The sequence below is a fragment of the Cinclus cinclus genome, chromosome 16 (assembly GCF_963662255.1).
Source record: "Cinclus cinclus chromosome 16, bCinCin1.1, whole genome shotgun sequence".
Lineage (NCBI taxonomy): Eukaryota > Metazoa > Chordata > Aves > Passeriformes > Cinclidae > Cinclus > Cinclus cinclus.
In genome coordinates, this window is record NC_085061.1 from 5095136 (window position 1) to 5123022 (window position 27887).

At 54.3% G+C, this 27887-nt stretch overlaps 2 protein-coding genes across 7 annotated transcripts; one reads left to right on the forward strand and one right to left on the reverse strand.

The window, feature by feature from the left end:
• Positions 1-504: 504 nt before the first annotated feature.
• MAFK (MAF bZIP transcription factor K) lies at positions 505-13054 on the reverse strand. 5 transcript variants are annotated; one of them, XM_062503973.1, is made up of 3 exons: positions 12941-13054; positions 4803-4882; positions 505-4025 (listed from the first exon to the last, which is right to left on the reverse strand). In XM_062503973.1, exons 2-3 carry the CDS (start codon positions 4836-4838, stop codon positions 3591-3593), a joined length of 471 nt encoding a protein of 156 aa, XP_062359957.1. In that variant the 5' UTR covers positions 4839-4882; positions 12941-13054; the 3' UTR covers positions 505-3590. The 5 variants fall into 5 exon arrangements, with proteins under 5 accessions (XP_062359957.1, XP_062359956.1, XP_062359954.1 ...); XM_062503972.1 differs by lacking the exon at positions 12941-13054 and adding an exon at positions 12311-12423; XM_062503970.1 differs by lacking the exon at positions 12941-13054 and adding an exon at positions 11838-11945.
• LOC134050705 (lysosomal alpha-glucosidase-like) lies at positions 11021-27687 on the forward strand. Of its 2 annotated transcripts, none has more exons than XM_062503968.1 (20): positions 11021-11291; positions 17989-18520; positions 18720-18865; positions 19816-19981; positions 20477-20573; positions 21606-21725; positions 21976-22094; positions 22163-22291; positions 23035-23145; positions 23950-24063; positions 24222-24306; positions 24655-24772; positions 25122-25255; positions 25352-25503; positions 25625-25773; positions 25864-26005; positions 26205-26303; positions 26411-26575; positions 26655-26801; positions 27008-27687. In XM_062503968.1, the coding sequence occupies exons 2-20, from the start codon at positions 17999-18001 to the stop codon at positions 27068-27070; spliced, it is 2778 nt and encodes a 925-aa protein (XP_062359952.1). In that variant the 5' UTR covers positions 11021-11291; positions 17989-17998; the 3' UTR covers positions 27071-27687. The 2 variants fall into 2 exon arrangements, with proteins under 2 accessions (XP_062359952.1, XP_062359951.1); XM_062503967.1 differs by lacking the exon at positions 11021-11291 and adding an exon at positions 16717-16845.
• Positions 27688-27887: the final 200 nt, after the last annotated feature.

Genomic DNA, 27887 nt, shown 5'->3' on the forward strand with positions numbered 1-27887 from the left:
TCCTGCCTCCCACCCACCCTCGGTTCCCACGTCACACTGTAGATGGGGAGCAACCAAAGAAAGGCCAGGCCCAGGGGAGAGGATCCTAGCACCCAAAAATCAGAGCCCCCCGCTCCTCCTCGGGGGGACAAACTAAGAGGGGCAGAGAAGGGAGCCCCAGTATCCAAAGTACTGCAGCAGAGAGACGCGCGGGAGGTGCGGCTGCGGGGACGCATCCCACGCCACGCTCGCCCTGGGTGTCAGGCTGGCAAGTGCAGGACGGAGAGAAAAACAAAACAAAACAAAAAAATAAAACACAACAGAAACAAACCGAACCCCAGAGGAATGCAACGCGACAACCCCAAGCTGGAGGGCCCTCCAGGGAGGAGGGTGGAGGAGCTGGGTCTCCAATGTAATCAACAGCTTTCGGGTCATTCCTCCCTCCACGTTACCTTGCAATTCTGATCCCTCTGTGGAAGTTTAGCCAGGACATTTCATTCCCCTCCAGGTCACCACCCAGGGAGCCCTGGACTGGCAATTTCTTTTAATAAAGATTTACAGTATCAAACTTGGAAAAAAAATTATTTTTTTCTTTTTTACGAAAAATCTGTACGATAAAATGTATATAATTATATATTTATATATATATTTCTCTCTCTTTAAATATTTCCACGTGGTCCTTATGGATATCCAATATGGATTACCTACCATGGCTATGGTATCAACAGCTTTCACAACACCCAGGCCTCTTGTTCTTTATCGAGTGACCAGAGATTTAAGTGCCTACCAGCACTTATCTAGCAATCACTTGGACAAGCCTTTGGCACCCTTCCAAGAACTGGAAAAAAAAGAAATATTTGGCCACAAGGGAAGTGCCACAGAAAGATATGTTTCTCAACTCATTCCAACAGCAAGAAGACCCCAGGAACAAAGTTTGACCTCCGTCCCCTTCAGTGAGACAGGTCTGATTTCCCCGGAGGGGTGTCAAGGGCAGCCAGAGGGTGTTCCTATCTAGCCAGGAATGTTACGGAGCTCTGGAGCTGTTTTAAAGACTGGAAGCATTTGGGCATTTTCAAGTCAACTGGCCTTTTTCATTAAAGTTTTCATTTAAAGCCCCAACAGTGCCAGGAGTCTCCATTTTGCCTGTTTTTGGAGGCACCTGTAAGGTCTGGGAAAGTGTCCAATGTCTGTGAGCTGGAGAACATGAGAGGACCAGGAAATGACCGTAACATCTTTCTCTTCCTCAGCTTCTGCTGTGGGAGTCAATAACTGGTACTGATACACAGGACATCAATCTGCCTGTTTGGAGATAGGGAGGGAATGGAGGAGAAATGAGGTAACACTAAGTGTCATCCAAACTCTACGTGTTGGAAAATCACTTAAAGGAAACTTCCTGCTCCCCTCCAAAACATGTGGATGTGGCAGGGGGAACGAGCCTTCAGGAAGCATTTCACTGACACCCTTTCTGGCTCAGTAAGGTCACGGACGTCGATGTTGGGGACTGAATGAGAACCAAGTCTGAGGTTTCTCTTTTCATTAACCTATTTCACACAGGATCCTCCTGGGAAATCCAGAGACTCTGATGACAAGGTGAAAAAAAAAGTAAAAGCAAGCTAACAACTTCTTCAAAAGACAAGTAGGGCTTCACTAAATTTCTACCAACTTACTGCCATTCAAGGCAAGACAAAGCCTCAAACAACAAATTATACTGGGTGTCAGATGCCAGTTCACTGTCTTCTTTCCAACAACGGTAGCACTTGATTATTCTCTTTCAGTCCAAACCACTTATGAATTCTCCATGATCTTTGTTTTCTGTTCTGGAGCCCAAATTCTCTAAGCTCTTCTCCTCATCTTAAACCTCAGCAATCTCATTCTCTTCTCACCTGCATGACAACAGGCATCGTCCATTCCACAAGTCTCTGACATGCCCTATAAAACACACGGTCCCTTTTCTTTCCTACTTCAAGAAAAAAAAAAACAAACAAACAACAACAAAACACACAAACACCAACATAGCTATTTTTTTTTTACAGTGACCTGGAAACATTCATCATTTCATCACTGCTGCGTGACAGCAGAATCTCTCCTTTCAGCTTCCTAAACCCTGCCCACTGCCAAGCCAGAAATCCCTCTCCCAAACCACTGCTCAGAGCCAAACAAACGACTTCTCAATCCCAATTTTTCTGTCCTCTACACGCACATTGATTTTCCATCCTGCCCTCCGTGTGCCTCTCAAGATAACTCGCCCACTTGCAAGAGAAAGCATCAAGTTTCAGGGTCACATTCACACAGGTTGTCTGAACACTGAGGGTTGTTCACTGTACTCTTTGGATCCCAAATTCAGCATTTGATATGTTATGGAGAGGGAAAGACTCTTCCAAGCTCCCATCTAACCTCCCCATAGCCCTTCTCTGATCACCAAGGACTGGTGAGCACAGCTCTCCAGCTAAGGATGCTCATTGCTAATATACCAATGCTTGTGTCAAAGAGGAGACTCTAAACTTCTCTCCTCCTGGCTGAATGCTATTGTCCTCTAGTTACACTTCAGTGCTTTAAAAACATCCTTCTGAAATACTCTGCACAAACCCCTTCCTGTAGCGCTGATCCCAGCAGAACTGTCCCACCTTCTCTCACAGCCAATTCTGCCTCCACCAGTAATACATGCAGCAATTTTTCTCCTCATCCCCCCTTCTCCTCCACAGTGCACGCTCTTCACAGCATTTACTGTGCCTCCCTCCCTTCAGCTTCAGGTAACCCAGGAAAAAAAAGCTTCTACTTCAAGACTGTGGATCATCTGGAAGAAATAAACTGCATAAATATACCCAATTCACAGGCACACCTTAGGGAATGAGCTATCAGGAAACTTGGGCTTGGAATAAAGGAGGCTGCAATGTGGTTTTTTACAGGCCACACAGGTAATGGGGCATATTAAAATATGCAAAATATATATTTTTCCATATTTTAACAGCATGGATTGAAAACAAAAGGTTATTCTTAATGGGTGTGGTCAGACCCAAGCATTTATCTCCATCATCCTCCCGCTCCCATCCACTCTTAGCAGGATGAAATTAAACCCAAAAAGCCTATATTCCTGCCCTCATAATATAGGATGGAAGTGGGGAAGGTAGGGGAGACCCTTCTTATAAGGAGTAGGAGGCCACTAAAGGAAACTCTTTTTCCCATACATTCATCTCACATGATGATTTCTACGGTCCATATATTTCCTGGCTCTTGAGCATCATTCACGAAGATTCCGGAGACTCCTCAGGTATCTTCTCCCAGCTGGAAAGCTGCCCACAGCTGAGAGGGGTTTGTGGAGGCAGAGGGAAGGAGGAAACGGATCTTGCAATTTGTACTGCATACAGAGCTCAAATCCTGGACACAAGAGGTTGATGGAGCCACTGAGTCCAGACAGAAGCAGCCAGTTACGTTCCCTTTGTAGGGACCCTTTGGGTTTGTTTTTCTCTTTTTCTATTTTCTTCTGTTTTTTGCACTTTTGGAAGAGACTTCTTAAAATGCCAATTCTTGACGTGACCAAGGACTCCGGAACAATGCATAAGAGCCTTATCCCCTCCCCTCTGAAAGGCTGCTAGTTCCCCCCACCGAGGGCACTAGGAGGCTGCTGAAAACGGCACAGAACTGGATGAGATTTCGGCTGACTTCACGATGGTGATGACACTGGTGGTGGCAACTTTGGTCGGGGTAATAGGCCCTCGCGCCACAGTACGAGCAAAGGTCTGGAGTGCTTCGTACTTGGAGCGCAAGGCATCCAGCTCTAGCTTCATGCTGCTGTTTTCTCTGGCCAGCTTCTCCACCTCTTGCTGCAGCTCAACCCGCTGCCTCTCGAGCTCCTCTTTCTGAGTCACACGCTTGATGCGGCAGCTGGCAGCGTAGCCCCGGTTCTTCAGCGTGCGCCTCCGCTGCTTCAGACGGATGACCTCCTCTTTGGTGAGACCCCTCAGGTGCTGGTTCAGCTCCCGTACGGACATTGACACGAGTTCATCATCACTCAGCACTGGGGCATTCTCTCCTGACTCCTCCTTTACCTGCAAATACCAACAGCACAGGGGTAGCAGCAACCCGACGTGAGTGGATGCTCTGGGCAGCAGAAGGAGAAAAGGGCATCCCTCAGCAACGTGACATCCCTAGCTGGGAAACACCCCTGATGTGCTGTGCAGAGCACAAGCTCCACTGAAACAACTGGGTTAAATGTGGCAGAGATCTGAGTACTGCAGTTGTCTGGTTTGGGTCGCCCTCTTAGGTCAGAGAAAGCAGTGAGCTTTAAATACCCAGCATGAACCCAACAGCAAGATTTTCAAGGGGATAAATGTAAAGTCAGCTGAAGCCTTTTTTTGTGAAGTCCTTTGCCCGGACCTGGAATTCATCACGAATGCTAAAAATGACACCTTTTCCCAGGATTACGCTGGGACACCAGTGCAGAATCTCAAAAGCAGAATAGCTGCTTCTGTGCAGGGCTTAATTCAGCATTTTCTGGTTTTTCGTTGAAGATTGCTCATTTGAGTAGCAAACAAAACCAACTATGCTTGGCTTCAAGGACAGCCTGATTTGGTTTTGATGGGTCACAGCATGTAGTAACTGAAGTTACATGAGAATACCACCAAGGCCTTGCCCCTTCCTCGAGCACGTTTGCCACCACCATTACTTTCAGAACTACAGAATTGTTTAAGGCGAAAAAAACCTTCAATATCACTGAACGCAGAACTTTTAAGACACCATCCTTTTGGCCTTCCAGAGACTGCAGGACATATGGAAGGAAGAGCCTCCCCAGCCACCCAGCACCACCCACTCAGCTTCTTCCCTACCTTTAATGCCTTGTTCGGTTTGGGATTAGTCGTCATAACCTGAGCACAGTCTTCCAGACAAAACTGCTCAGAAATTGCAACTGGAAAAACAAAACAAGGTTTCCAGGTTAATCTCGGAGACAAGGGCAGAAAGAAGACATCCAACACATGGCCCGAAACCCCAAATCAACCACCATTAAAAGAAATAAGAACACAGTTGTTTGAAGCACCGGGATGGATTCAGATATCATTTACCCTATTCAGATAAGAGAAATTTGTGTTGACAAGTGCATTGCTTTTCAACACCAAGACCTCGTATTTTGCTGTTAACCACACTAAGATCCAGCAGAGAAGATAGGGCATGGAGGAAAGAAGGACACCCACATTCATCTGTAAACAAGAGTCACACTAAGCATCACGCACCACCTTGCCATGTGCCACCCCTTCCCAAGGGGAGAATGGAGCGTGGCCTCCAAGGCCCTGTCACTGGCTCACCTCCCTCTGGAGGCATCCCAGACGCTCCAAATGGCCTATTAGGGGCTGAATTAAGAGTTACCTCTGCTCATAAAAGGCACTGAAAAGCCACAAGACAACAACTCCCTTCATTCTCATTTTGATGATTATTAGCTCCGCTCAAAATTGAGCCAGCCACCCAGAGAGAAGCTGCCAGGTTTGTAACCTGCTTCCAGCACTGTCCCCACCCCAAAGGAGACGCTACCAGAAAACCCAAACAACAGAAACAAAAGCCCCCGACAACAAAGCCAGGAAGGAGTTCACCTCTCCCAACACACCAAGACTGTTGCTCCCCCAATCTTCCAGCCCAGACTGCAAGAGCAGACCTGCTTGATATTTCTAGTGACGTGGAGGCACGTCCATCGCCAGCCAGCCCGTCCCCTGCCGCGACACTGCCCTTCACTCTCACCTTAGCCAGAGACTACACCCCTCCGACCAGCGCCTTGCAGAAAATCCACCTGCCCGCACCTCCACCCAACCCCTTCACCCCGTGGTGACGGCAGCATGACGGCCCCATGGTACCTACCCTGGGAGAGGTACTGGCAGCCGTTCCACCATCACAGCCTCTGCTATGGCTCCCCAGCGGGGAGGGGGCGAGGCGCTGGTGCCCCCGACACAGGGTGGCTTCGAGGGCTGCACACCCGCGGCACCGCAGAGCGCTGCCTGTCTGGCGGGAGTCCTCTCTCCCCCCCACCTTCTCCAGCCCAGCCCAAACCCTCCCCATTTCCACGTCTGCATCGTGTCACACATCCTAATCATTCATGAAAAATCCAGCCAAAGCATCCCAAGCATGATTCCCTTCTGATAGTTGCCATGGTGACCTTGGGAAAGTAGCCAACCCGGAGACAGTCACCATGGAAACAGAGAAGCCCAAAAGCAATAATGACTTCAGGTCATGTCTGTGCAAAGACATCACGAGGTCGTCAGAGAGTAAACAAACTCATTCATATCTGCAAACAGGGGTATCGGGATTTGGGGGGGGTGCAAAGGTGGGGCGTGGGGACCAGTGGGAGCCAGGTGGGTGAAGGTGCTGGCTCAGCCCGTGCTGCTGTCACTTGAATTTTATCAGTCAAGGCATCTCATCATCGTCATACGACTTACATAAAAATCAAGATGAAGAGCAGGAGGGGAAAAAAAATAATCCTGTAATTGCAGAGCTGCAAGATACTATCCTAGATATTAGGGAGTGTATTTAGGCGCCTCCTCTATTTTTAAGCCCGAGACAGCACAGCTCTCCATGTCTGGAGGAGGGACAAGGACAGCCGCACAGCACACAAGCCAAGATGCTCCGTGATGAATGGACCACTTACAGCAACTGGTGTGCGCTGCATTTTCTAGAGCATCACCGAGACCTTCCCTGCTCTCCTCCAGCACTGAGCCCCACCCCGGGCACACCTCCAGCCACAGCCCCTTGTCTCGCCAGGACAGCAGGAGTGGGCAGGGCACGGGGCAGGGGGGCAAACTCCAGCCCCTCTCAGCTGCCTCCGACAAACAGGGACGTGCCCAGCCTCTGTCTGCGCGCTCTCCAGAGCACGATCTCCTGCGAGCACAGGCACCTCTTCCGACCCCAGCACTGCCCTTTCACCGTCCATCGCTTTTCCCTCCGCACCAGGCATTTGCTGCCCACCCCTACCTCCCGGCCGGAGGCGCAGACGTAGGCACTGGCAGCTGGGGGGGAAGGAAAAAGCTCCTCGTCTTGGCCAACAGGTCTGGGAGTTGAGGAGCGCAGAGGCGCTGCCAGCGCGCAGAGGAAAGGGCCGGCAGCCCCCTCCCTGCAGAGGCGCAGCCGGGCCGCAGGCAGTTGGTGCCATAGTTATGCAGTGAGTCACCAGCTGTTTACAGAGTTTGAGCGCTCACATTCCCACAGCATCAGAAACTCTTCCTTCCCTCGGCGGCATCCCCCCTCCCTCGCCGCCCCCATCCCTACAAGGGAAGGGGCGCGCTGGGCGCGCTGGCCGCTCGCCGCGCTGCGAGCGCCGGAAAAGGAAAGGCAAAAAGGAGGGGGAGGCCAACGACAGCCCCGTCACACCCACCAAGTGCACAAAAAGCCTTTTGATCCTCACCCAGCGCGTCTTCAAAGCGTTTTCTGCGCCAGCCGATGGAAAAACTGAACGCGGCCACTTGGCTGCGCGGAGATGGAAAGAAATGTAAAGTATCGTGGAAAACAAGAGCCGAGAGGTGAGGTTGCCTCCAGTGGGGGTCAGCGTGAGGGCTCAAGCTCACCTGCCACCCTGAGCAATGCTCCAGCTCTGAGTGATGAAACCCTTCTGGTCACCTGTTGCTCCATGTCACCAAAGCAACAGCTCCTTACCCTGCACATTCCTCAGCGGACAGCACAGGCGCTCGGCTCAGCGTCTTCTGCGGTACACCTGTCTCCCCTCACACACCAAGGCACCCTGGATGGGCCAGCGTCCCTCAGAGATCGGCTGGGATCCACCCTACTGCACCAGGGGCCATGGGCCAGAGCTGCTGCAGACACAGGTTAATGAGGAGGACCGAGGCACCATCAGGAACTGTGATGCCAGACCCTCTTACAACAAGGGTGGGAGACTGTGGGCTAGCCTGACCTAGAGGGGAAGATTTCATAGAGCAAGTAGGAACACTCAAACAGGCTCAAGTCTCACACTCAGATATGAGTGCCAGGCAGAGTCTTATCTCTGCACTAGGTGAAGGCACAGGTGTGGTCCAGGCTGTGCTCGAAACCGATACAACAACACTTGCAATCCTCACCAAGGCCCCTCCAGGGCCTTGGGCCTCATCTCCTCATCCACCAAATCCTTCCCACCAGGACTATTCGGGACTATTCAGCTACCAGCAAGAAGACACGAGAAATCAGCATGTCATCTCCCACACCTACAAAGCAAAACCCCACAATGAAATCATAAACCACTCTGTAAACAAGTCACTCCCTAAACATGCTGCACAGGGGTCTTCTGGGACCCTGCCTGCGATTTGATTATTAGAACCCTTTTAGTCTTTACCCTACTCCTGCCCTTCTTTCCTTAATTGCGTTTGCTGCATCACATCTAAAATTAGGAGCTCAGCTTTTTGGAACGAGGACCGCGCTACATCCCTGCTCTGTAAGCAGTACGACACACTTCGAACACCACATCAATAAAGCAGCAAGTAGTATTACACCAACTGTGAGGGGAAAAAGCTTTTCCAGAGCAGCTCCACGCTCGTATTTACAGCAAGTGTTTTGACTGTGGGTTACATAAAGAGCCCTTGTAATTCTGCAATAAAGTTACCCATTGACAGGCTTGCCAACGCCCTCTCCCTCTCTCAGACAGCTCCTATGCTTCCTGCAGCATCCTCCCAAAAACCTGGAAGTCTCCAGCTGACATCCTAAGCCTGACAGTCTCATCTTAGAGCATCTAGAGATCCCAGTTCCTTCACTTTGAAAGGGAAAGGCAGCAGAAAACCTGACTCGGGCAGAGGTAGGACAGAGGTTTCTACACAAAGCTTGCAATTAAGGAAGAAAACATGCCAGAGTGAGATTTCAGACTTTCCACGCTACAGGGCTTTCGAAGTGCATTACACATTAAGGAATTACTATAAAATCACAGCCGACACCCGGCAACTGCAGATGAACTTGGATTTCAAAACTCTTTCTACACTGAAAGTCAACCCCGGCCACAACATGAGTGCCTGGCAGACAGCCCTGCTGGTGTCCCTGCTAGCTCCCATCCTCACACACCTACAGCAAACTGAAAACATGCAACCCTCACCTTCCACCAGGCCAGCGACAACTTCCTGAGGGCAGAAAAACAGTGCAAGGTTCAAGAAGCGACAGGAATCTCTGCCATCACATCTCAATTCGGCACCGACAGCTACGCAGGGAACGCTCTACTCATTCCCAAATGAAGCCATTCAATTCCTAGGCAGCCGTTTAAATTTCTCGTTTATCTGCAAGTTGTTCCCAGCTCTGGAGCGCTAGCCAAACGGATGTGCCTACCACGGGTAACATCTGAGCTGACAGGTGAAGGCAACTACAGATGCTCAAATCCTCATTGCCGTACCTCTGCCGCTCAGAGGCACGACACGGATTTCCAGCACATTGCAGCATGGTAGGCAGAGCACTCTCCCCATCATTCAAAAAGCCATTCTCCTGCTCTGACAACCTTCACACATCCTGTAAGGCAGACTGACGCCTGTCACTCATTTGTAATGAGAGCGGGGAGGGACGGGCTGGTGGTGTGAATCAGAGAGTAGAGAAGCATATGCGAGGCAATATATTTGACATGAAGAGAGAGAAGACACAAGGAGGGGGTGAGTCACTGTTTACTGTTCTAGAGGAGCTCCACGCAGCCCTCGCCCAGCTGGCCAGCTTTCCATTTCCCTTATGGATCGGAACCAGCATCCAGCAGCAAAGAGGGGATTCAGGAACCTTCAGAGCGCATTTGAGAGCTGCCAGGACACAGCTCTCTGAGGCACTCTCTGGGGAATCCTGGACACGGATCAGACAGTCTTCGGTGGTTTGGTAAACAACCTAGTCAGAAGCTGCAGAGAGCCTGTGGTTAGGGAGCAGGGATGTGGAGTGCCAGGCGGGTACGCCTGTGTGTCACCTCTGAAACTTCATGGAAGAGGAGGCTGAAGGGGAAAGGTATGCGACAGCCAGCCCTGGTACTGAGAAGCTTACAGCACTTTTTCCATCACGTGCTTGTAAAACACGGTGACAGAGATATACTGGAATTACACCTCAGCATCACCAGCCCAGAGACGCAGCTCCCCAGCTGGACAAGCTGAACCACCAAGCAACAAATAACTTGCTCGGACGCACAGCCGGACCCTGGGGCAGAGCTGGGATTGATATTCCTAACTTTACTGCTCCTGACCCCAAGTGCCAGCTATCAAGTCAGAGATCTTCACTAACTGTTAATAATGGAACTTAGAGGCACTGCTATTTGGCATCCTGCAACATTGCAAAGCAGTGGGATCCACTACGCAGCCTGTCCCTCCACTCGGGAGCACAGTGACAGGGTAATTGCTCTCATTACTGCCTTCCCCCAGCCCTTGTGCTGATGGTCACACAGCACTGCATCACTTGTGTTTTCTTCATGCTTGGAAGACTCTCTGCCCAAGTTTGAAGATAGCCTCAAACAACAGCTGAGACAGAAGTGGAAACTGCCTGTTCATCCCTACAGGGTGCTGAGCCTGAAACTTCCTGATAATTGAAAGTGCTAGCACCACTCAAGTATTTCACAGCTGGATGTTTACAAAAATGATCAGCGAGCAAGCTTATCCCACAAACCCTGACTGCCGCAGGGGCCAGCGCTCCCAGCTGTCCTTTCTTCACTTCCCAAACATCTCACACAGCTAGAGATTTTCAATACCAAGTCCTGCAGCACATTCCATGCCATTAATCATCTTCCAATGCTGATGGAAATCAGAGGGTATCAAGCTGATCTGTATTTTTCCCTTTCAGGAGGCACACAGCAGTACTGAACTCCATGCCGCAACAGATTGCTGAGACGGGCGACGGCGCAGAAATGACATAAAACATGACAAAGCACGCTGTCCTTGACAGGCAAGCAGGGAAAAAAAAAAAAAGAGCTAGCAAAATTTCTGCCTCTGGTTCAGAAACAGTTGTGAATTAAGGCAGGAACCTGGCGCAATACAGCCGGGAACATCTAACAGGGCTCCAAGCCTTGTCAAGCTCAGAGCCCGCAGAAGCGGGCAGGGTGTCCTGACGGCGAGAGTCACCGCGTACCCAACCTTGCGGCAAGCTCCCCGCCGCTGTTCGCTGCTCACTGCCAGCCCCAGGTCCGGCGGCCCGGCCGGGCGGGAGCGGAGTTAACTCCGGGGCCGGGCACCCTGCGCCATTGGGCAGCCGCGGCGTCCATCAGCTCGAGGAAGTGACTGCACGGGGAAGGCTCGGGGAAGGGCTCTCCGCACGCAGCACCGCGGACACACACGGAAGGAGAGCGGGGGAAAAAGAGGAGGGACGCACGCTCCTTTCATCAGTGAGGAAAAAAAAAAAAAACAAAAAACCACCAGGTAAAGGCATTCGCTGCTAAAACCCCGACAGCACGCACGGCACGACGCGGTGGGCTGGGGCGCAGGGCTGCGTCCGCTACAGGGCTTACAAATACTGAAAGTGCAACAAAAAGGCGTGCGGCTTTTCAGGGAAACACTTTGCTCTCACTGGCTCCTTCCGCAGTCCCAGCTCAGCTTTAGACACCCTGGCAAAGGAGGGGGCGGCCAGGTGAAAGCGAAAATGGAGGCCTTTCCCTTTTCTGTAACAACTTTGCCCAAAGGGGGCTCGTTCCTAATTTGAGACCTCATGGCCTGCTTTCAGCAGAATCTGTAAAATAAATCCTCCGCGGAGGAACCCACGAGGGAGGGGAGCGGGCTCTCAGCCCGAGGAAGAGGAGGAAGGAAACAGACCCTGACACACTGTGAGAGTTTGGAGATCTCAGTTCCCGTCGCTCGTGGCCTGGATGTTTCCCCACCTTATGCCGCTGCCGTCACGGGGATGTTGAAGAGGTTCCCCCCACCCACCTCCTCACTTCTGATTAAACCCCCAAACTGTCCCGCACCCACCAGACAGTCACGCGGCAGTGCCCGCTGCCGGAATGTCACCGTCCCCTTTCCTCCCACGGCCAGTCCCCGGGCGGCCGCAGAGCACCCCGCTTCCAGGGCGGCCCCACGCACCCGCCTCCCTCCCTCCCTCCCCACAGGCTCCGGGACCAGCCCGAACACACCACGCACCTCTCCCCTCTTTCGACCCAACAAGCAGCTGTGCTCAGCAGAGATAAGCCCCCCACCCGCCGCAGCCCTGACCCCCCATCCCACCCGATGGGCAGCGACGCGCCCGCCTGACGTTTCCCGGTGGTAGCTGCTCCTGCCCGATAACCCGGGGCGGACAGCGGATCACGAAGCCGCCACCACGCCCGGCCACCGCCGCACTCCGCGGCCACGCTGCCCGGCCCCGGCTGCGCCCCGGCTCCCTCCGTACTACAAAAGCTGCTATTTTTAGTCGGCGGAGCGCGCGGCGTCACAACAGGTTTCCTCACATGTATTTTAAGAGCCATTCAAAGGCAGAGGCAGGCAGCGCGCTCATCATTCTCGAGGGGAAAAGAAAAATATCAACAAGAGACAGGCAAAGCATCACCCCGGCAAAGACCCAGGGGACCCCCAGCCTCACGTCCCCGATAGTGCGGGGGCGCTGCCAGCCCCGTCCCACGGGGGTTGCGCGGTGCCGGCTCCGCACCGGTGCGAGGTGACAGGGAAGATGTGACGGCGGGGCCGTCGCGTCCCCGCCCCGCGGGGGCCGCGGGGGCCGCTCGGCGGGGGCGGGCGGCGCTCCCCGAGCCCCCTCCCGCTCCCCCCACGGCGGGGCCGCCGCCGCCCGCCCCTCGCCCCCCGCCGGGCCCCACGTGCGCGCCCGGCCCGGCCCGGCCCGGTGCGAGGGGCGGCGGCACCACGTGCCCGGCGCGGTGGTGACTCAGCACTTTTACCTCCGCCGCCCCGCCCGCCCGCGCCCGACCGGACCCGACCGGACCGAGCGGGACCCGGGCCGGAGACGGGCCGAGCCGCCCCTTCCCCCGCGGATCGAGCGGCAACGCGCGGCCACCCCCCCTTCCCGGCTCCGACCCACCCGCCCGCCCCCGCCCCCTCCGCGCCGCGCCCGAGCTGCTCCTCACCTGCGTGCCGGCGGGAGCGCCCCGTGGCGGGGGCGGCGGCGGGGGTGGCGGGGGCGCGGGGGCGGCGGCGGGGGCGCTGCGCGGCTCCCTCCTCCCTCCCTGCCAGCGAGTCCCGCGGACAACAACAAGCGCGGGGCGGCCGCCTCCCCCCCGCCGCGCCGCCGACCAACCAGCGCCCCCGCCGCTTCCGGCATGGCGCGTCACCGCGCGCGTCACCGCCGGCCCGCCCCGCCGCCGCGTCACCGCCCGGGACCGCCCGCGCGGTTCATTCATGGGGAAGGGCGCGGGACGGGCGGGGCGCTGCTGCCGGCACGTAGTCGCCCCCTTTTCATCCTTGTCCTCATCCTTTCTTCATCCTCATCTTCCTTCTCGTTCTCACCGCGATGCTCGTTCGTCTTTTTATGCTCCCTTCGTCCCCATCCTCGTCCCCCGTCTCCCCTTACACCACGCCCCGTGCCCCCGCCCCGCTGCGGGGCTCACCCCTCTCCGACAGCTCTGTGCTGTCCGCATCAGTCCCGATGGAAGGGGCGCAGCGTGGCCGGGGGTGCTGCACGCTCACGCACGGGTGCGTTTTATAGAATGATAGAATGGTTGGTTAGGGAGGGACCTTAAAGCTCATCACGTTTCAAACCCCCTGCAATGGGCAGGGACACCTTCCACTAGACGAGGTTGTTCCGAACCCCGTCTAAACTGGCCTTGAATACCCCCAGGGATGTGGCATCCACAGCTTCTCTGTGCAACCTGTGACAGTGCCTCAGCACCTTCATGGAAAAGATTTCTTCCTGACGTGTGATCTAAACCTGCTCTTTGTCATTCTAAAGCCATTACCCCTTATTCTGTCACCACAAGCCCCGGTCAAAATCCCTCTTTAGCTTTCTTGCAGGCTCACTTTAGACAGGGAAAGATGGCAATAAGATCTTCCTGAAGCCTTCTCTTTTCCAGGCTGAGCAATCCCAGTTCTGTGCTCCTTTCTTCATAGGAGGGATGCTCCATCCCTCTAATCAACTTGGTGGCTTCCTCTGGACTCACTCCAACTCCATGTCCCTCTTATGCTGAGAACCCTAGAGCTAGACATAGCACTCACTATAGATGGGGTCTCATCAGAGTAGAGGGGTAGAATCACTTTCCTTGACCTGTTGGCCAGTCTGCTTTTGGTGCAGGGCAGGACACATCTGGCTTTTGTCAGAAATTAAAATCTGTACTCCAATCTTTAATCAAAATGTTAGTTATTTATTAAAATATGTCTGGCAAAAAGCAAGCAAAGCAGCTAGCTGGGTGCAGGGGAGTCTTTTTGCTCTACCAATATGCACCCCGATTTGTTACTTCTGCAAATATTTATACATGTGCATAAGTATTTCTCAGCAGTTTTCAGTAGCCCCCCTCCCCATTTCCCATTGTGGTGCCTATTTTTTTTTTTTCTGCACAAGATGTACATGTATGGGCTCCTTTTTTGGTGGTCTTTTAGCTCCTTCTCATTGGGAGGAAGGCAAAGTCTTCAGAAATCTTCTTTATTCATTTTTTTGCTGATCTTTTGGTTCTCATGCTATTTGCTTACATAAGCAGTTTCATATAGTTATTGGTTTGCTCAGTTTTCCACCTATTGTTCACCATATTCCGTCCAGTTGTTTCCCCTCTGGCAGTTTCTCAGAATTCATCTTTGTATTAGCTCTCATTCTCACTTTACAATCTCATCTTTATATATACACGAATCATAATATTTCTCAGACTTTATAGGCTGCAAGTGCTTTGTTGGTTCATATCCAGCCTCTCATCCACCAGCACCCCCAAGTCCTTGGAAGGGCTGCTCTTGATCCATTCATCCCCCAGTCTGGAGTGATATCAGGAGTTACTCTGACCCAGGTGCAGCACCAGCACTGGGCCTTGTTGCAGGGCAGATGATGCTGGGGAAACGTGTCCTGGGCATTCCAACACACTTGGGAGGACTCGCTTGTTCCCTGGGCTCCTTGAGGTGGTCTCTGTCCAGCCTTGTCCTCCTCCACTGGCTGTGGACCAGCCTTTGCCCAGCACTGCCTGTCCTGCAGCCTCCTGAGCATTGCAGCAGGGCCAAATCCTGCCCAGGGCTGGATCCTCAACCCATTATTTGCACTTTCCTTGTGCAATTGTGAGAGCTGCTAAACACAGCACGCCGACTCCAATGGTGTGAGCAGCATTTTGGACCCTGGGAGCATCCAACAATGATGATAATGCATCAAAAATGTAATAACACAGGCAGTTGTTTAACCAAACTACCTCCATCCCAACTGGGCTTGTTTTGATTTCTTTGTGTCCATAAAAATGTTGGAAAGTCTGTGTTAGCCCCGTGCAATTTGTGCTTTCCAGCCTTGGGGCCAGATATTGGAGCAGCTCTAAGGGCCGTAACCAAGACTGTGTGTAAGATCCCATCTTTCCCTGCTCCCTTTGAACAACACAAGCTGCAAAACATAGGAAGCCTTGTATCTGGCACAGCCCCATGGATCTGGTCAGCCAGAGCAAGGTTTAGGTAGATGCACCTCCCTGATGTTAACAAATCCCTGGTTTTCATTGGAATTTTGCTAATGGAGTTGACTAAAGGTCCCAGGTGGTGGCATGAAGCTGCTGCCAGTGCAGCTGCAACAGCTTTGGCCTTCACCTCTCCCAGATTTGCAGACACTGGTTGAAATCCTGCACTGGGTACTGGGACAGGGTGAGCTAAGGGTTAGAGGGCAGATTTCAGCCATCATTGTGGTCTCCACTGATGCCTCTGAGGTTTGTCTCCAAATCTCCTTTCCATCCAGGAAGGTTTTAATGGCTCAGAGAGCCAAGACAAGCAAGGAGAGGAATGCTGGTTGTGGGAGCCTTTGGGGCCACTGATGTCCCCAACACAGCCACCTGCACCTGTGCTCTATCTGAGTGGTGACAAAACCAAGAGTGGCCAGAGCCATCCTAAATCATTTAGGGTTTATCCCTGAGACATCCACGAGATGGTGGTCTTCAAGGGCAGGAGGGATGGGCTGGCTGCATCCTGGATGGGGGTTTCACCCTCTGTGGTGACAGCCCCACACATGGGGCTCACCAGAATTGAGGTATTTCCCCCTGTTTTTCCAACAACATGGGGTTTGACAGATCTCATATGGCAGGAGGGGAGCGGCTGTGTCACCTGAAATTCTGTTTCTGGGTGAATTGCCCTGTTCACAACAGGTTACTTTTTGTTTTTATTCCCTGGGGAAAGTACCTCTGCTCCAAAGGTCTGTTTTCATTCGCTGCTGAACTTTAGACTGCAGTCGCCTTCAATAGTAAACAAGGAGCAGCTCTCCAGTCCCTTGAAAAGTGGGAAAGCCTGTGCAGTACACATGCTTGTTAAGCAAATGAAGAGGAGTGCATGTGAGACAGAATATCTGGCGAAAGCTTGATTGGAAAAAGGGCGATGTTCTGGGATGTATGGGGTTTTGTTAGTGTGGCTCGCCTGCTGTGTGCTCAAAACACACCCAGCATCACGATTCCCTGAAGCCACTGAGCAGGGATAAAGCGCTCTCACCCTAAGAAAGCACAGAGGCGTTCGTTCTCTGGGTTATGACACCCTGCGCGCATCAGCTGGGGAAAAAAACTAAAAAAACCCCCGCTGATCTCCCATACTCTCCACTCTCAAACATCGCCGAGCGTAGACACACATATTAAAAATTAAATTTAAAAAGCACACAACCCTGAGGAGCGAGCGGAGGAGGGGCGTGTGGAGAATGCGCTGCTACTAGAGAGGCGCGGTAGGAGCCGACCGAGCGTCTCGTCGGGTGTTTACGGCGGAGCTGCAGCACCGGGAGCTCTGCCCGCTGCCCGCCCGTGCCCGCTGCCCGCCCGTGCCCGCTGCCCGCCCGTGCCCGCTGCCCGCCCGTGCCCGCTGCCCGCAGCCACAATGTCAAGAGGAGACACGTGTATGTAAGCGCCGGCACGGCCGGAGCGGGGCCCGCAGGCGGGCAGGGGTTCCCGGGGCGCGCCGCTCCTCGTGCCCGTCCGTGTGTCCCCTCCCGGTCCGTGTGTCCCCTCCCGGTCCGTGTGTCCCCTCCCGGTCCGTGTGTCCCTTCCCCGTCCCCGCAGCGCCGGCCGGGCACAAGCCCTGGTTGCGTGCAGTGGTCCCCGGGGTTCGCGGAGCCGCTCGCTCGTGGGGAAGCGGGCGGAGGTTGCATAAGGCGGAGGCGCTGCCGCTCGGGGAGGTTCGCGGCCAGGCCCCGGCGGGTTGAGACGTCGCGGTTGGCCTGAGCTGGGAGAGCGCTGCCGGAGAATCAATCTGTTTGTGGGGGATGGAGCCGCTTTGAGAGGCTTTACAGGGGGCAGGGTGAGGGAAGCAGGGTCTGAGTGAGAGTGAGGAGACTGAAACAAGAAAGTTGTGTCTCTTTTTTAAGATGCTGAGATTGCTCCTTGCAAACTTAACAGGAGCGTGGGGGTCTCCTTCCCTTAGAGTCCGGGAGGTGTTTGCCTGAGAAGTTGTCAGAATCAGCTTTTATCAGTGGAAAGCAAAGACTAATGGCATATTCCCAGCCATCCGTTGTCCAGCCCTCCTCGGGTCTAAAACCCCTGAGTCAGGGCTTTGGACTATGATGACAGAGGATGCTGAAGGCAGAAGAATTCTCAAAGCAGAGAATGCTCCACACCTCGGAGCTGCAGCTCTCAGCATCACAGCTCTGTTCCCATAGGAAGAGCAAGCTTGGTTTTACTTGCACCTTCCAGAAACACTGCAGTCCATTAATTCAGACCTGGGAAAAACTCCTTGAGGGGCCACTCTGCCACCTCCCAAATGCAAATGGTGCTTTGTCCTTTGGGATTGGTGGACAGTCAGGTGTCAGTGTCTCCCCACACTTAGCAGGGTCAGGACCACCTGACCTTGGCAAAGCCTTCCTTTGCCAAGTTTGCCAGGTGCATCTTGGCTGAAGATGTAGATATGATGCTGCAGGGTGCTGAGGTGGGCAGGCTCTGCCCAAAGCACAGGCATCAGGAGAGGGGGAAGCTGTCCTTGAGGCCTGGGCAAGCTCTCCCTCTCTGTCTCTTTCACACCTGCCATCATCTCCCCTTCCATCCAGCACCAGGACAATGAAGTCGTACCAGAAGCTGACAACAACACATCCAGCAGCATGCCGGGTGGAAGAGGAGGGCGCTGCCCCGATGCCCTCTGGCCATGGGAAGCTGGCCCCGTGGTGGGTGGGCAGCGGGCTGCTGGTGGCCGCTGTTCTGCTGAGCACCATCACTGTCTGGGTGCTGCGCCAAGTATCAGGGGGCTGGCTCGGGCCCATGCCACCCCCCAAATGTCTCCTGGTACCTGAGAGCCATCGCTTTGACTGCTACCCGGAGCGGCGTGTGGTGGTGACCCAGGAACTCTGTGAAAGCCGAGGGTGCTGCTTCATCCAGAGTTCCCCGCCGGCAGAGGGCAAGCAGGGGGTGCCCTGGTGCTTCTATCCCCCTGACTTCCCCAGCTACACCTTGGAGAGCCTCAACCAGACAGCGCTGGGCATGGTGGGGTTGCTGGTGCGAAGGGAGAAGGCCTATTACCCCCGGGACATCGAGAAGCTGAGGCTGGATGTGGAGTTTGAGACGGACACACGGCTGCACATCAAGGTGAGCTTCCTCAAGAGCCTGTGACTGTGTTCCTGACCCTTGCACCTGCCATAGGGGACCATCCCTTGCTTGGACCAAGTCTGGAATCTGCTGTGCTCCAGGCATGTCTGTGTGGGGCCAATGAACATCTCCAGGCCTTTGTCCTCTTGCTTTAAAGAGGACAAAAAGTGCTTTAAAGTGCTTTTTCTCCTGTTTGCAGATAACTGATGCAGCCAACCCACGCTATGAGGTTCCCCTTGATGTTCCCCGGGTGATGAAGAGAGCAGAAAACCCCATCTACAGTCTGAACTTCTCCTGGGACCCCTTTGGGGTGCTGCTGCAGCGCAAGGCAACAGGGACAGTGCTGTAAGAACCCACCTCGTGCTCACACTGTGGCAGGTGGAGAGAAGCTTATCCCACCCTAGGCAGGCTCCAGCATGCTTCCCAGAGGTTTTTCATTAGGAAAACCCATGCTGTGAGATCTTCAGCCAATTATTACTCTTTGTTCTGCATCTTTTGAGTGGTGCTCATGTGGGGATGTTGCAGCAGGTGGCTTCTTGGCCTCAGGGACCAGCCACATGCTTGCTCTGGCCATGGCAGAGCTGTGTGGGATCAGAATCTCTCAAAAAACTTCCCAGTGCTCTGATTCCTCCCACAGTCCTGCAGAAGTCAAACATTGTGTAGATCCCAGCACATCACCAATAAATGATCTGGTGGCTCAGGAAAAATGCCAAAGAATGGTTGTGACTTTGCCCTCTCCCTGCTTTTGGGTTTCCCTGGCTGTCCAAGCTATCAGGACACCCACAGCTCCAGGCCTTTTGTGGAAAAGGACCATGGGTTACTTAGCTGTACAGCTTCTGTCACCTCCACAGCTTTGCCCACACTAAGTTAGTGGTGAGCATCAACAGCTGGACAATGTCTGGTCAGGGTGTTTTGGGATCCCATCCTTTCCTTCTCCCCATTTGCTGGTGGCTGTGGTCCATCCTGTACTTGGGAACTGCTTATCAGTGACAGCAGGCTGAGAAACCCCATGGACATATCACATCAGTGGTTAAAAATAACCTGGGCGGAAACTTCTGGTGTCAAAGGGAAGGCTGTGCCGCACTGGGTCAGGCTGCCTTGGGCTATGCCTTGTGTCCAGCCAGACCCGAATTTACTCCTCTGCCAAGGTGTTGGGGCTGGATGCAGGGTGGGATGTGTTGCTAGACTGCCCCTTGAGATGCTTTTAGAGGGAAGAGATCAATTATTGATGTGTAAATAGATCCTAATGAGAGCCCTCTCTTGACCCTCTCTCTTTCTTGGTGTCACCCTGGCAGGCTAAACACCACCGTGGCCCCCTTGATCTTTGCTGACCAGTTTCTCCAGATATCCACATCACTCCCATCCAAGTTCCTGTATGGGCTGGGGGAGCACCGTGACAGCCTCCTGCACAGCCTGGACTGGAAAACTCTCACACTGTGGGCCCGCGATGTCTCTCCCACGGTACATCTGCCCTCTCCCCGTAGGGGTGCAGGGGTGAGGGCAGGAGTGCCACTCTCCTATGCTTTAGAAAGACCCTGGGAAAGCATGGCAGAGGTAGGCAGCAGCACTGGGAGAGGCTGGGGATGGTTGAGGCTGATGAGCAGGTATGTGCCAGGGAGGATTTCAGAGCAATTGCAAAATGCTCTTGGCACTCCAAGGGCTCTGGGTGTTTCTGCTCCACCCTGCTCCTCGTGCAATGTGTTGTGGTGAGGCAGGAGGTTTCCCCCTCACCCAGCCCAGCTCAGTAGCAGCCCCTGATCTGGAGGAAGAAGCAGCCTCCCATGACCTTAAGCTCCAACCCTATCCTCATTCCTTGCCTTATGCTCCAGAGGAGTGACAGATGCCTGGTTAGGTGGTAGCAGCATATGCAGCTCAGGGTTGTTTATTTACCCTCAGTGACATGGGGCTCTCCTGCTTTGCCCTCTTTGCTGTCTTATTGGGCACGTCTCCTTGCAGGAATCGCTCAACCTGTACGGCGCCCACCCCTTCTACCTGCTGATGGAGGAGGGTGGAAATGCTCATGGTGTTTTCCTACTCAACAGCAACGCCATGGGTAGGTGTCATGGGGACCCTAGGCCAGCTTGTCCATGGTGGAGGACCTGGCAGACTGGGACAGATGGGAGCTGCTGGAGTGGCCAACTTGGGGTGAGAGGAAGCCATAAAAGGGAAAGATGTGGTTTGATGGCTCCGTTATTGAGCGCAGCCATCTGTTTCCTGGCTACGGTGAGGCTCTTTAGCAACTGCTGAACAGTTTAACCACACACCCAGCTGCCGAGTTGCCATCAGGAAAGCAAGTCGCTCGCATGCAGGTCCATGCCCATTCCCCTCCACTGTAATATCCTTGTCCCCAGGCCCAGCAACAGGGCACGGCTGGGGCACAGCCGGGGATGCCATCTGTCACCTGCGCTTTTCCCAGCAGTACTGCTCCAGCTGCGGCCGTGGGATCTGCCTGTGTGTGCCAGCTGGTAACACAGCAGCTCCTGCGGGCTCCTGCCGTGTCAGGGGTGGCACCAGGACCACCCATCCCTCCCAGCAGCTGCCTCTTGCAGCCAGCTGGGATGATGCTGCTCACGCCGAGGCTCCGGCAGCTCCAGCTGTGCTCAGCACTGTTGCTGTGATGCTGCCGAGGAGGAGCTCCTCTGAGATGCAGCCACCTGAGCTGAGGTGCAAAGGTTTCTCCATGTGAAGAGCCCTTCCCAGGAAAAGCCTGGCTCCCACGTGCTTGCTTGTACAAGCAGCTCTCGATTCACTTAGGAGGGGATTTCAGGGGAGGACATGAAGGAAAGCACTGCACTTAAGTGCTTAGTCTTGGTCCAGCAGTAGAAGCTGGCACAGATTTGAGCTTAAAGAGCAGATTTTCAAGACAGCATAAACCCATGATCTCTCTGGGCTGTGATGATTTAAGCTTCCAGACACCCATTTAGCATCTGCTGAGTGCAAGGCAGGGATTTCTCTATTCCCCTGAGCATTGCCTGTGGTGCTGCCTGGGCCCTATCATAGGGGCTAAAGTCTGGGGGTTGCTCCCCAGTTGTCCCTACCTTTTTTCTCTTCTCTTCTCTTTCCCTTTTTACCTTCCCACTCAAAGAGGTGGCTCTGCAGCCTGCTCCAGGCCTGACCTGGAGGACCATTGGAGGGGTGCTGGATTTTTACATCTTCCTGGGGCCCGATCCAAACATGGTCATTCAGCAGTACCAGCAGGTGATAGGTAAGTGCCCACACAGCTATCTGCAGGCACCTTCTTCATGCCCACATCCCTGTCTCACCCCAGCTTCACCACCATGACCAACCCTCTCAGCTGGGTTGGGATCAGCATCCCCCAGCCATCTCATCCCCAGCCCTTCCAGCACACTGTGGTCAGAGGAACACCTTTTATCCTCCCTCTCCCCTTCCCATCCTTTTGAGATGCTGCTGTCATCTTGGGAAACCCCATCCATGCTCCCACTGTCCCACTGCAGGTTTCCCAGCCATGCCACCCATCTGGGCTCTTGGCTTCCACCTCTGCCGCTGGGGCTACAGATCCAGCAATGAGACGTGGCAGATCGTGAGAGCCATGAGGAACTACCAGATCCCCCAGGTAACCCCCAGGCCTGTGGGGCAGGGGATCCAGTCTCCATCACCCATTCCTGAGCCTCTTTCCTGCAGGATGCGCAGTGGAACGACATCGATTACATGGATGGGTACCGGGATTTCACCTTGGATTCCCAGTTCGCCTCCCTCCCCTCCCTGGTGGAAGACCTCCACAAACACGGACAGCACTACGTTATGATCTTGGTATTTCTCCTCCTCTCCCACTGTGCTGTCTTTGCTGCAGGGTTGTCAGACAAGGTCATAATGGATGGTCCTGATCCCAGCTGGTCATTTCTGGCCCTGGGGATTTTTGTAGGAGGCCAGTTCCCAGTGCTGGTCACGCAGCTGTAAACTGGAACTGGAAATCCCCCTAATGCAGGGACCTTGGAGACACGGCCAGGTTCTTGTGCTGTGCTCTTCTCTTTCTGCAGGTACAAGGATGACCCTTACCCCTGTGAGAGAAGGAATGGAGGAACTGTGGGTCAGGCAGTTTAACTTGTGGGTGCTCAGCTCAGGTGCCCTCACAAATGCTGGGATCTTGTGACTTGGCTGTGATGTCCCTTCTTCCTTCTGCAAGGAGTGGGGCGTGGGTTCTGCTTGCTGGAGGAGGTTCTTGTAGGGGAAAGTTGGATTTCCTCCTCATTGAACTCTCTGTAGTAGCCCAAGCCTGTCCATGACCTGACATTTCTTGCATAAGAGCAAAATTTCTTGTATTTGTCCCCCTTCCCAAAACACTGTGACAGGTCCTGGGGACTTGCAGAAGTGGCATTTTAGAAAACATGCCTGGAAGCGTTGAAGCAAGTTTCTCTTCCCCTTGGAGGGAAGCAGCCTCTGTGTGGGCTGTGGCCAACCCTGTCTGGGTTCTCTTCTGTGAATCACACCAGTCTGGGCAGGAGAAGGAGCCATGGTCTGCCTGGGATGGCACTAACCTTCTGCTCCATCCCCAGGATCCTGGCATCAGCAGCACCGGCCCTCATGGCTCCTACTGGCCTTTTGATGAAGGCTTGAGACGGAACTTGTTCCTCAACACCACCAAAGGGCAGCCACTCATCGGGCAGGTGAGGAGCTCCAGAGGGAAATCCCAGCCCAATGGGTTGTGCAATACCAGGGTTGGGATTTCATCACAACAGAGGGAAAGCCAAGTGGCCAAGGGACTTCTCTGGGATAATTGCCAGAGCCTGGCTCAGCCCTTGTCCTCCCCATGTGTCTTCACCAGCCCTGGGAGTCAGCCCCTGCTCAGCAGAGCAGCCTATGGAAGTCATATGACTTTACCAGAGTCAGCAGTGCTGCCTAAGGCTGGTCATCTGATTTCTCTCCCTTCCTGTTTCTGGGGTGAGGGGAGGTGGTTTGTGATGGACAGTGTGCCTCCAGACCTGCTCTGCAGCTGTTCCCTACTACTTTGGCCCCTCTGGGTGTTTTATCCCACCTGTTCTCTCTCACCATCTCCAAGGAGGGGGCTTTTGATGTAGCCTGGAAACATGGGGGGAAATTAATTGGCTAAAATTCCTAGATTGAGGCAAAGCACAGAGAAATCATGGCTTTTCCCTGACATGTTCTTGGTGAGGTGGTATCAGGCTTTGTGCAAGTGGGGCCAGAGCAACTTCTCCATCAGCTGCCACTGCCCATGGATTGTGGGGACTCCTCAGCACCTGGTACTCCTGGTACCATGTATGTAGGAGGGATGCTGATGTTTGTGTTTGTGTAGCACCCAGGATTGAAGCATTGGCCAGGTTTATCTTCTGTTTCATTGCCTTTTTCACCCCCAGCTGAAATTTCTGGTGTGCTCTGGTACCCTGTTCCCCATGGTGGCTCCCCACAAGTCACCTGCTTGCTGAACCCGTGGATTTGTGGTGTCCCCACAGGTCTGGCCTGGTTTCACTGCCTTCCCAGACTTCTCCAACCCAGACACACACCAGTGGTGGCTGGAGAACCTGCAGCACTTCTATGCCCACGTGCCCTTTGATGGCCTCTGGATTGTAAGTCCCTCCTTGCCCTTGGGGTGCTCCCTGTCAGCAGCTCAGCTCATGCCTGGTGTGTGTCCTGGCAAGACTGTCCCTCAAATGCAGCTTTTCCAGGTCTACCACTAGTCCCAAAACCACACACCTGAAATTGCTGCACAATTTTCTTTGCTCAGGACATGAATGAGCCATCTAACTTCATGGATGGGTCTGAAGATGGCTGCCCCCCAGGAGAGCTGGACAGCCCCCCCTACACTCCGGGTAAGGAGGGAGATGAGATACAAGGCTGTGCTGGTAGGTACTGTGCGCCTTGACATCACTACCAACTGAGTGTGCTGGAGGAAAACCATTTCTAAGAGACATTGTGTCTCTTTTATGCCCTGAATGCCTCCATCCCTACCTTCATGTGCCAGTATCCATGTCTAAGCCATGCACACTCATTAGGGTCATGTCAGGGTGCAGAATGGGGCCATCTGCATGAGCTTTTGGCACTGGGTTGGCAGTGACAGCTGGCTGTGGGAGGGCTGACTCAGAGCCAGCAAGTGTGGGGAGTCCATAGCCCCTGCATCCCACCACCACTGGGTCCAACTGGGCTCTCCCTCCTGGCAGCCGTGCTGGGCGATTCCCTCTCTGCAAAGACGGTGTGTGCCTCAGCAGAGCAGAAAGTCTCAGTGCACTACAACCTCCACAACCTCTATGGGCTGATGGAAGCCAAAGCCACAGCAAGGTACCTGAGTACCCCACTTCCTGACAGCCTGGGCATGGGTTGGTACAAAATCCTTCTCAGAGCTGAGTGGTAAAAGGATGAGGATTTGAGTGTGATCTGAAGAGAAGAAGCTCTTACTGCTCACAGCCTCTGGGGTGGGAATAATCCAGGAGAAGAGAGAGGCTGACACTGCTCTGGGGGGAATATGTGAATGAGGCTGGTCCTGCTGGAAGCCTTTGCCATAATGCTTGGACTGACTCTCCACCCCTCTGCCAGGGGGCTGGAATTTTCCCTCAACTGTTGCTGGATAAGGCAAACACCTGGCAGGCTGCTCTTACCTTCTGCCCCCAGCTGTCCTGTTGTTTTCCAGCGCCTTGGTCACGATCCGGGGGAAGCGCCCCTTCATCATCTCCCGCTCCACCTTCCCCAGCCAGGGCCGCTACTCAGGGCACTGGCTGGGTGACAACCAGAGCCAGTGGAAGGACATGTACTACTCAATTCCAGGTGGGTGGCACAGAGCCCCTGCCAGCACTCCTAGAGCTTTCTGCTTGTTTGGAGATGTCTCCAAAACTGTGCCCTGTTGACTGTCCCTGCCCTCAGGGCTGCTGAGCTTCAGCCTCTTTGGCATCCCACTGGTCGGGGCAGACATCTGTGGCTTCTCCGGCAGCACCTCGGAGGAGCTGTGCACCCGCTGGATGCAGCTCGGTGCCTTCTACCCCTTTGCACGCAACCACAACACCCAGAACGAGAAGGTGAGAAGGTCGAGGGCAGTGTGCCCAGTGGGAGGCATCCTAGGGGTGGGATGCAGGAATGGAGGATGCAGGAGGTGGGGTTGTGGGTGGAACAGCTGCTGACTGCCCACATCTCCCCCAGGCCCAGGACCCAACAGCGTTCAGCCCTGCAGCCAGGACAGCCATGAAGGACGTGCTGCTGACCCGCTATTCCCTCCTGCCCTTCCTCTACACCCTTTTCCATCGTGCCCACCTCCAAGGGGACACGGTCGCCCGGCCCTTGTTCTTTGAGTAAGGCCATCCCCACCAGGAGCTGGGCAGATGCTTGGCTGAATCGGCCACACGAAGTGGCCGATTGAGCGGCGTCTCCTCCCACCACAGGTTCCCTTGGGATGTGGCCACGTGGGATCTGGACAGGCAGTTCCTGTGGGGCCGGAGCCTGCTGGTAACACCAGTGCTGGAGCCTGGGGTGGACTCAGTCACAGGTTACGTCCCCCAAGGCACGTGGTACGACTTGTACACGGTGAGGAGCATCACGGCGAGGAGCATCACGGCATTTGGCTCGGGGCTGGGTGATCCCTGCTTGACCCTCTCGGGGCTTGGGTGGGAAGCCCTGGCTGAGCCCAGTGAGCCCTAAGGGAGGGAGGGTTGTGGATGGCTGCCCCACAGACCCGTGCCTGAGCCCTGATCCCTCACACCCATGTCTCTCACCGCCTGCCCAGGGCTCCTCAGTGAACAGCAGTGGGGAGATGTTGAAGATGTCGGCCCCTCTGGAGCACCTCAACCTGCACATCCGGGAAGGTTCCATCCTACCCACCCAGGTGAGTGTCCACCCTGGGTGCTGTCCACAGCGTGTGTGTCCCCCAGCACTTCAACTCCTGGACCCTCATCCCCATGGCTCTACAGAACCCATGTCTTTGAACCCCAGAAACCAGGAACCACCACAGAGGTGACTCGAGGGAACCCCCTGCGTCTCATTGTGGCCTTGTCCTTGCATGCCACTGCCTGGGGTGACCTTTTCTGGGATGATGGCGAGAGCCTGGACACCTTTGAGACGGGCAACTACTCCTACATGGTGTTCAATGTCACACAGGTGAGATGTGGTGGGGAGGGCAGGAGTGGGGGTCCCGTGGTACCTGGTCACATTGAGCTCATGCCATCCCCTCTTACAGAACATTTTCACCTCCACCGTCCTCCATGCCAGCACCGAGGCTACCAAGGTCACCATTGACACATTGAGCATCTTTGGAGTGCAGAAGCTGCCCAGCAAGGTCCTCCTGAATGGCCAGGAGAAGCCCTTTTCCTACCTGGACAACCAGGTATGGCCCCATTTCAGAATGCTCTGTGGACTGGGGGACCCCATCCTGAGGGTCTCCACCCCTCCTCCTCCAGGGTCACAGTGTGACCAAAGAGAGGGGTGAGGACTCTCTGTGGGCTCTCCTGCCATGCCAGGGTTTAGAGGAAAGCATTCCCCTCTTCCCTCCTGTCAAGGCTATAACCCAAAATGTCTCCTCTCCCCCCACAGGTTCTCACCGTGAGTGACCTTGGCATGAGCCTCAGCCAGGGCTTCTCCCTGCAGTGGCTGTGAACAGGGGGCTGTGGGGTCACCCTTACCTCTCCAGGACACCCACCCGGGACATGCTCAATGCTCATCCCCTGAAGCCAGGATGCTGCCATGGAGGGGGCATGGGGGACTGTCACCTGCTGCTGCTTATCCCCCTCCAGCACAGCTGGGGACAGGGGACGTGGGATGGGGGCTTGGCTGCTGGGTGCCACCTGCATGGTCCTGGGTGGGTGGTGTGGGTGGAGGTGTGGGCACCCGTGGTTCCTGCTGCAATAAAGGCAGGTGGAGAACTTGTCCTGGGAGCATGGTATGGGGACACAAGGGGTGGCATGGAGGAGAAGGGGTGGGCCAGCCAGTTGCTGTGGGGTCCTCAGTTTTAGTCCTTGACCTTGGTTCTCCTGACTCCATCTCCCTGATTTCAGCTGCTCAACTTTAGCCGCAATCCAACACCCCTGATTTCAACCCCACATTCCAGAACTTGAATTTCAGCCACTACTTTCATCTCCCCAATTTCAGCCCGTGATTCCAGCCTCCAATCCCACCTCCTCCTTGATTCCCTTCTTTGATTGAAGATCCCCCAATCACAGAATCATTTAGGCTGGAAAAGACCTCCAAGATAAGTCCATCCTTGGACTAATCACTTTTTCAAAGACACCATGGCACTGAGTGCCACGTCCAGTCATTTCTTGAATGCCTCCAGGAACGATGACTCCATCACTACCCTGGGCAACCCATTCCAATATGTAATTCCCCTTTCCATGAAAAAGTTTCTCCTGATTTCTGGAACACCCCCTGATGCCGCTTGAAGCTGTGTCCTCCTGTCCTGCTGCTAGTTGCCTGG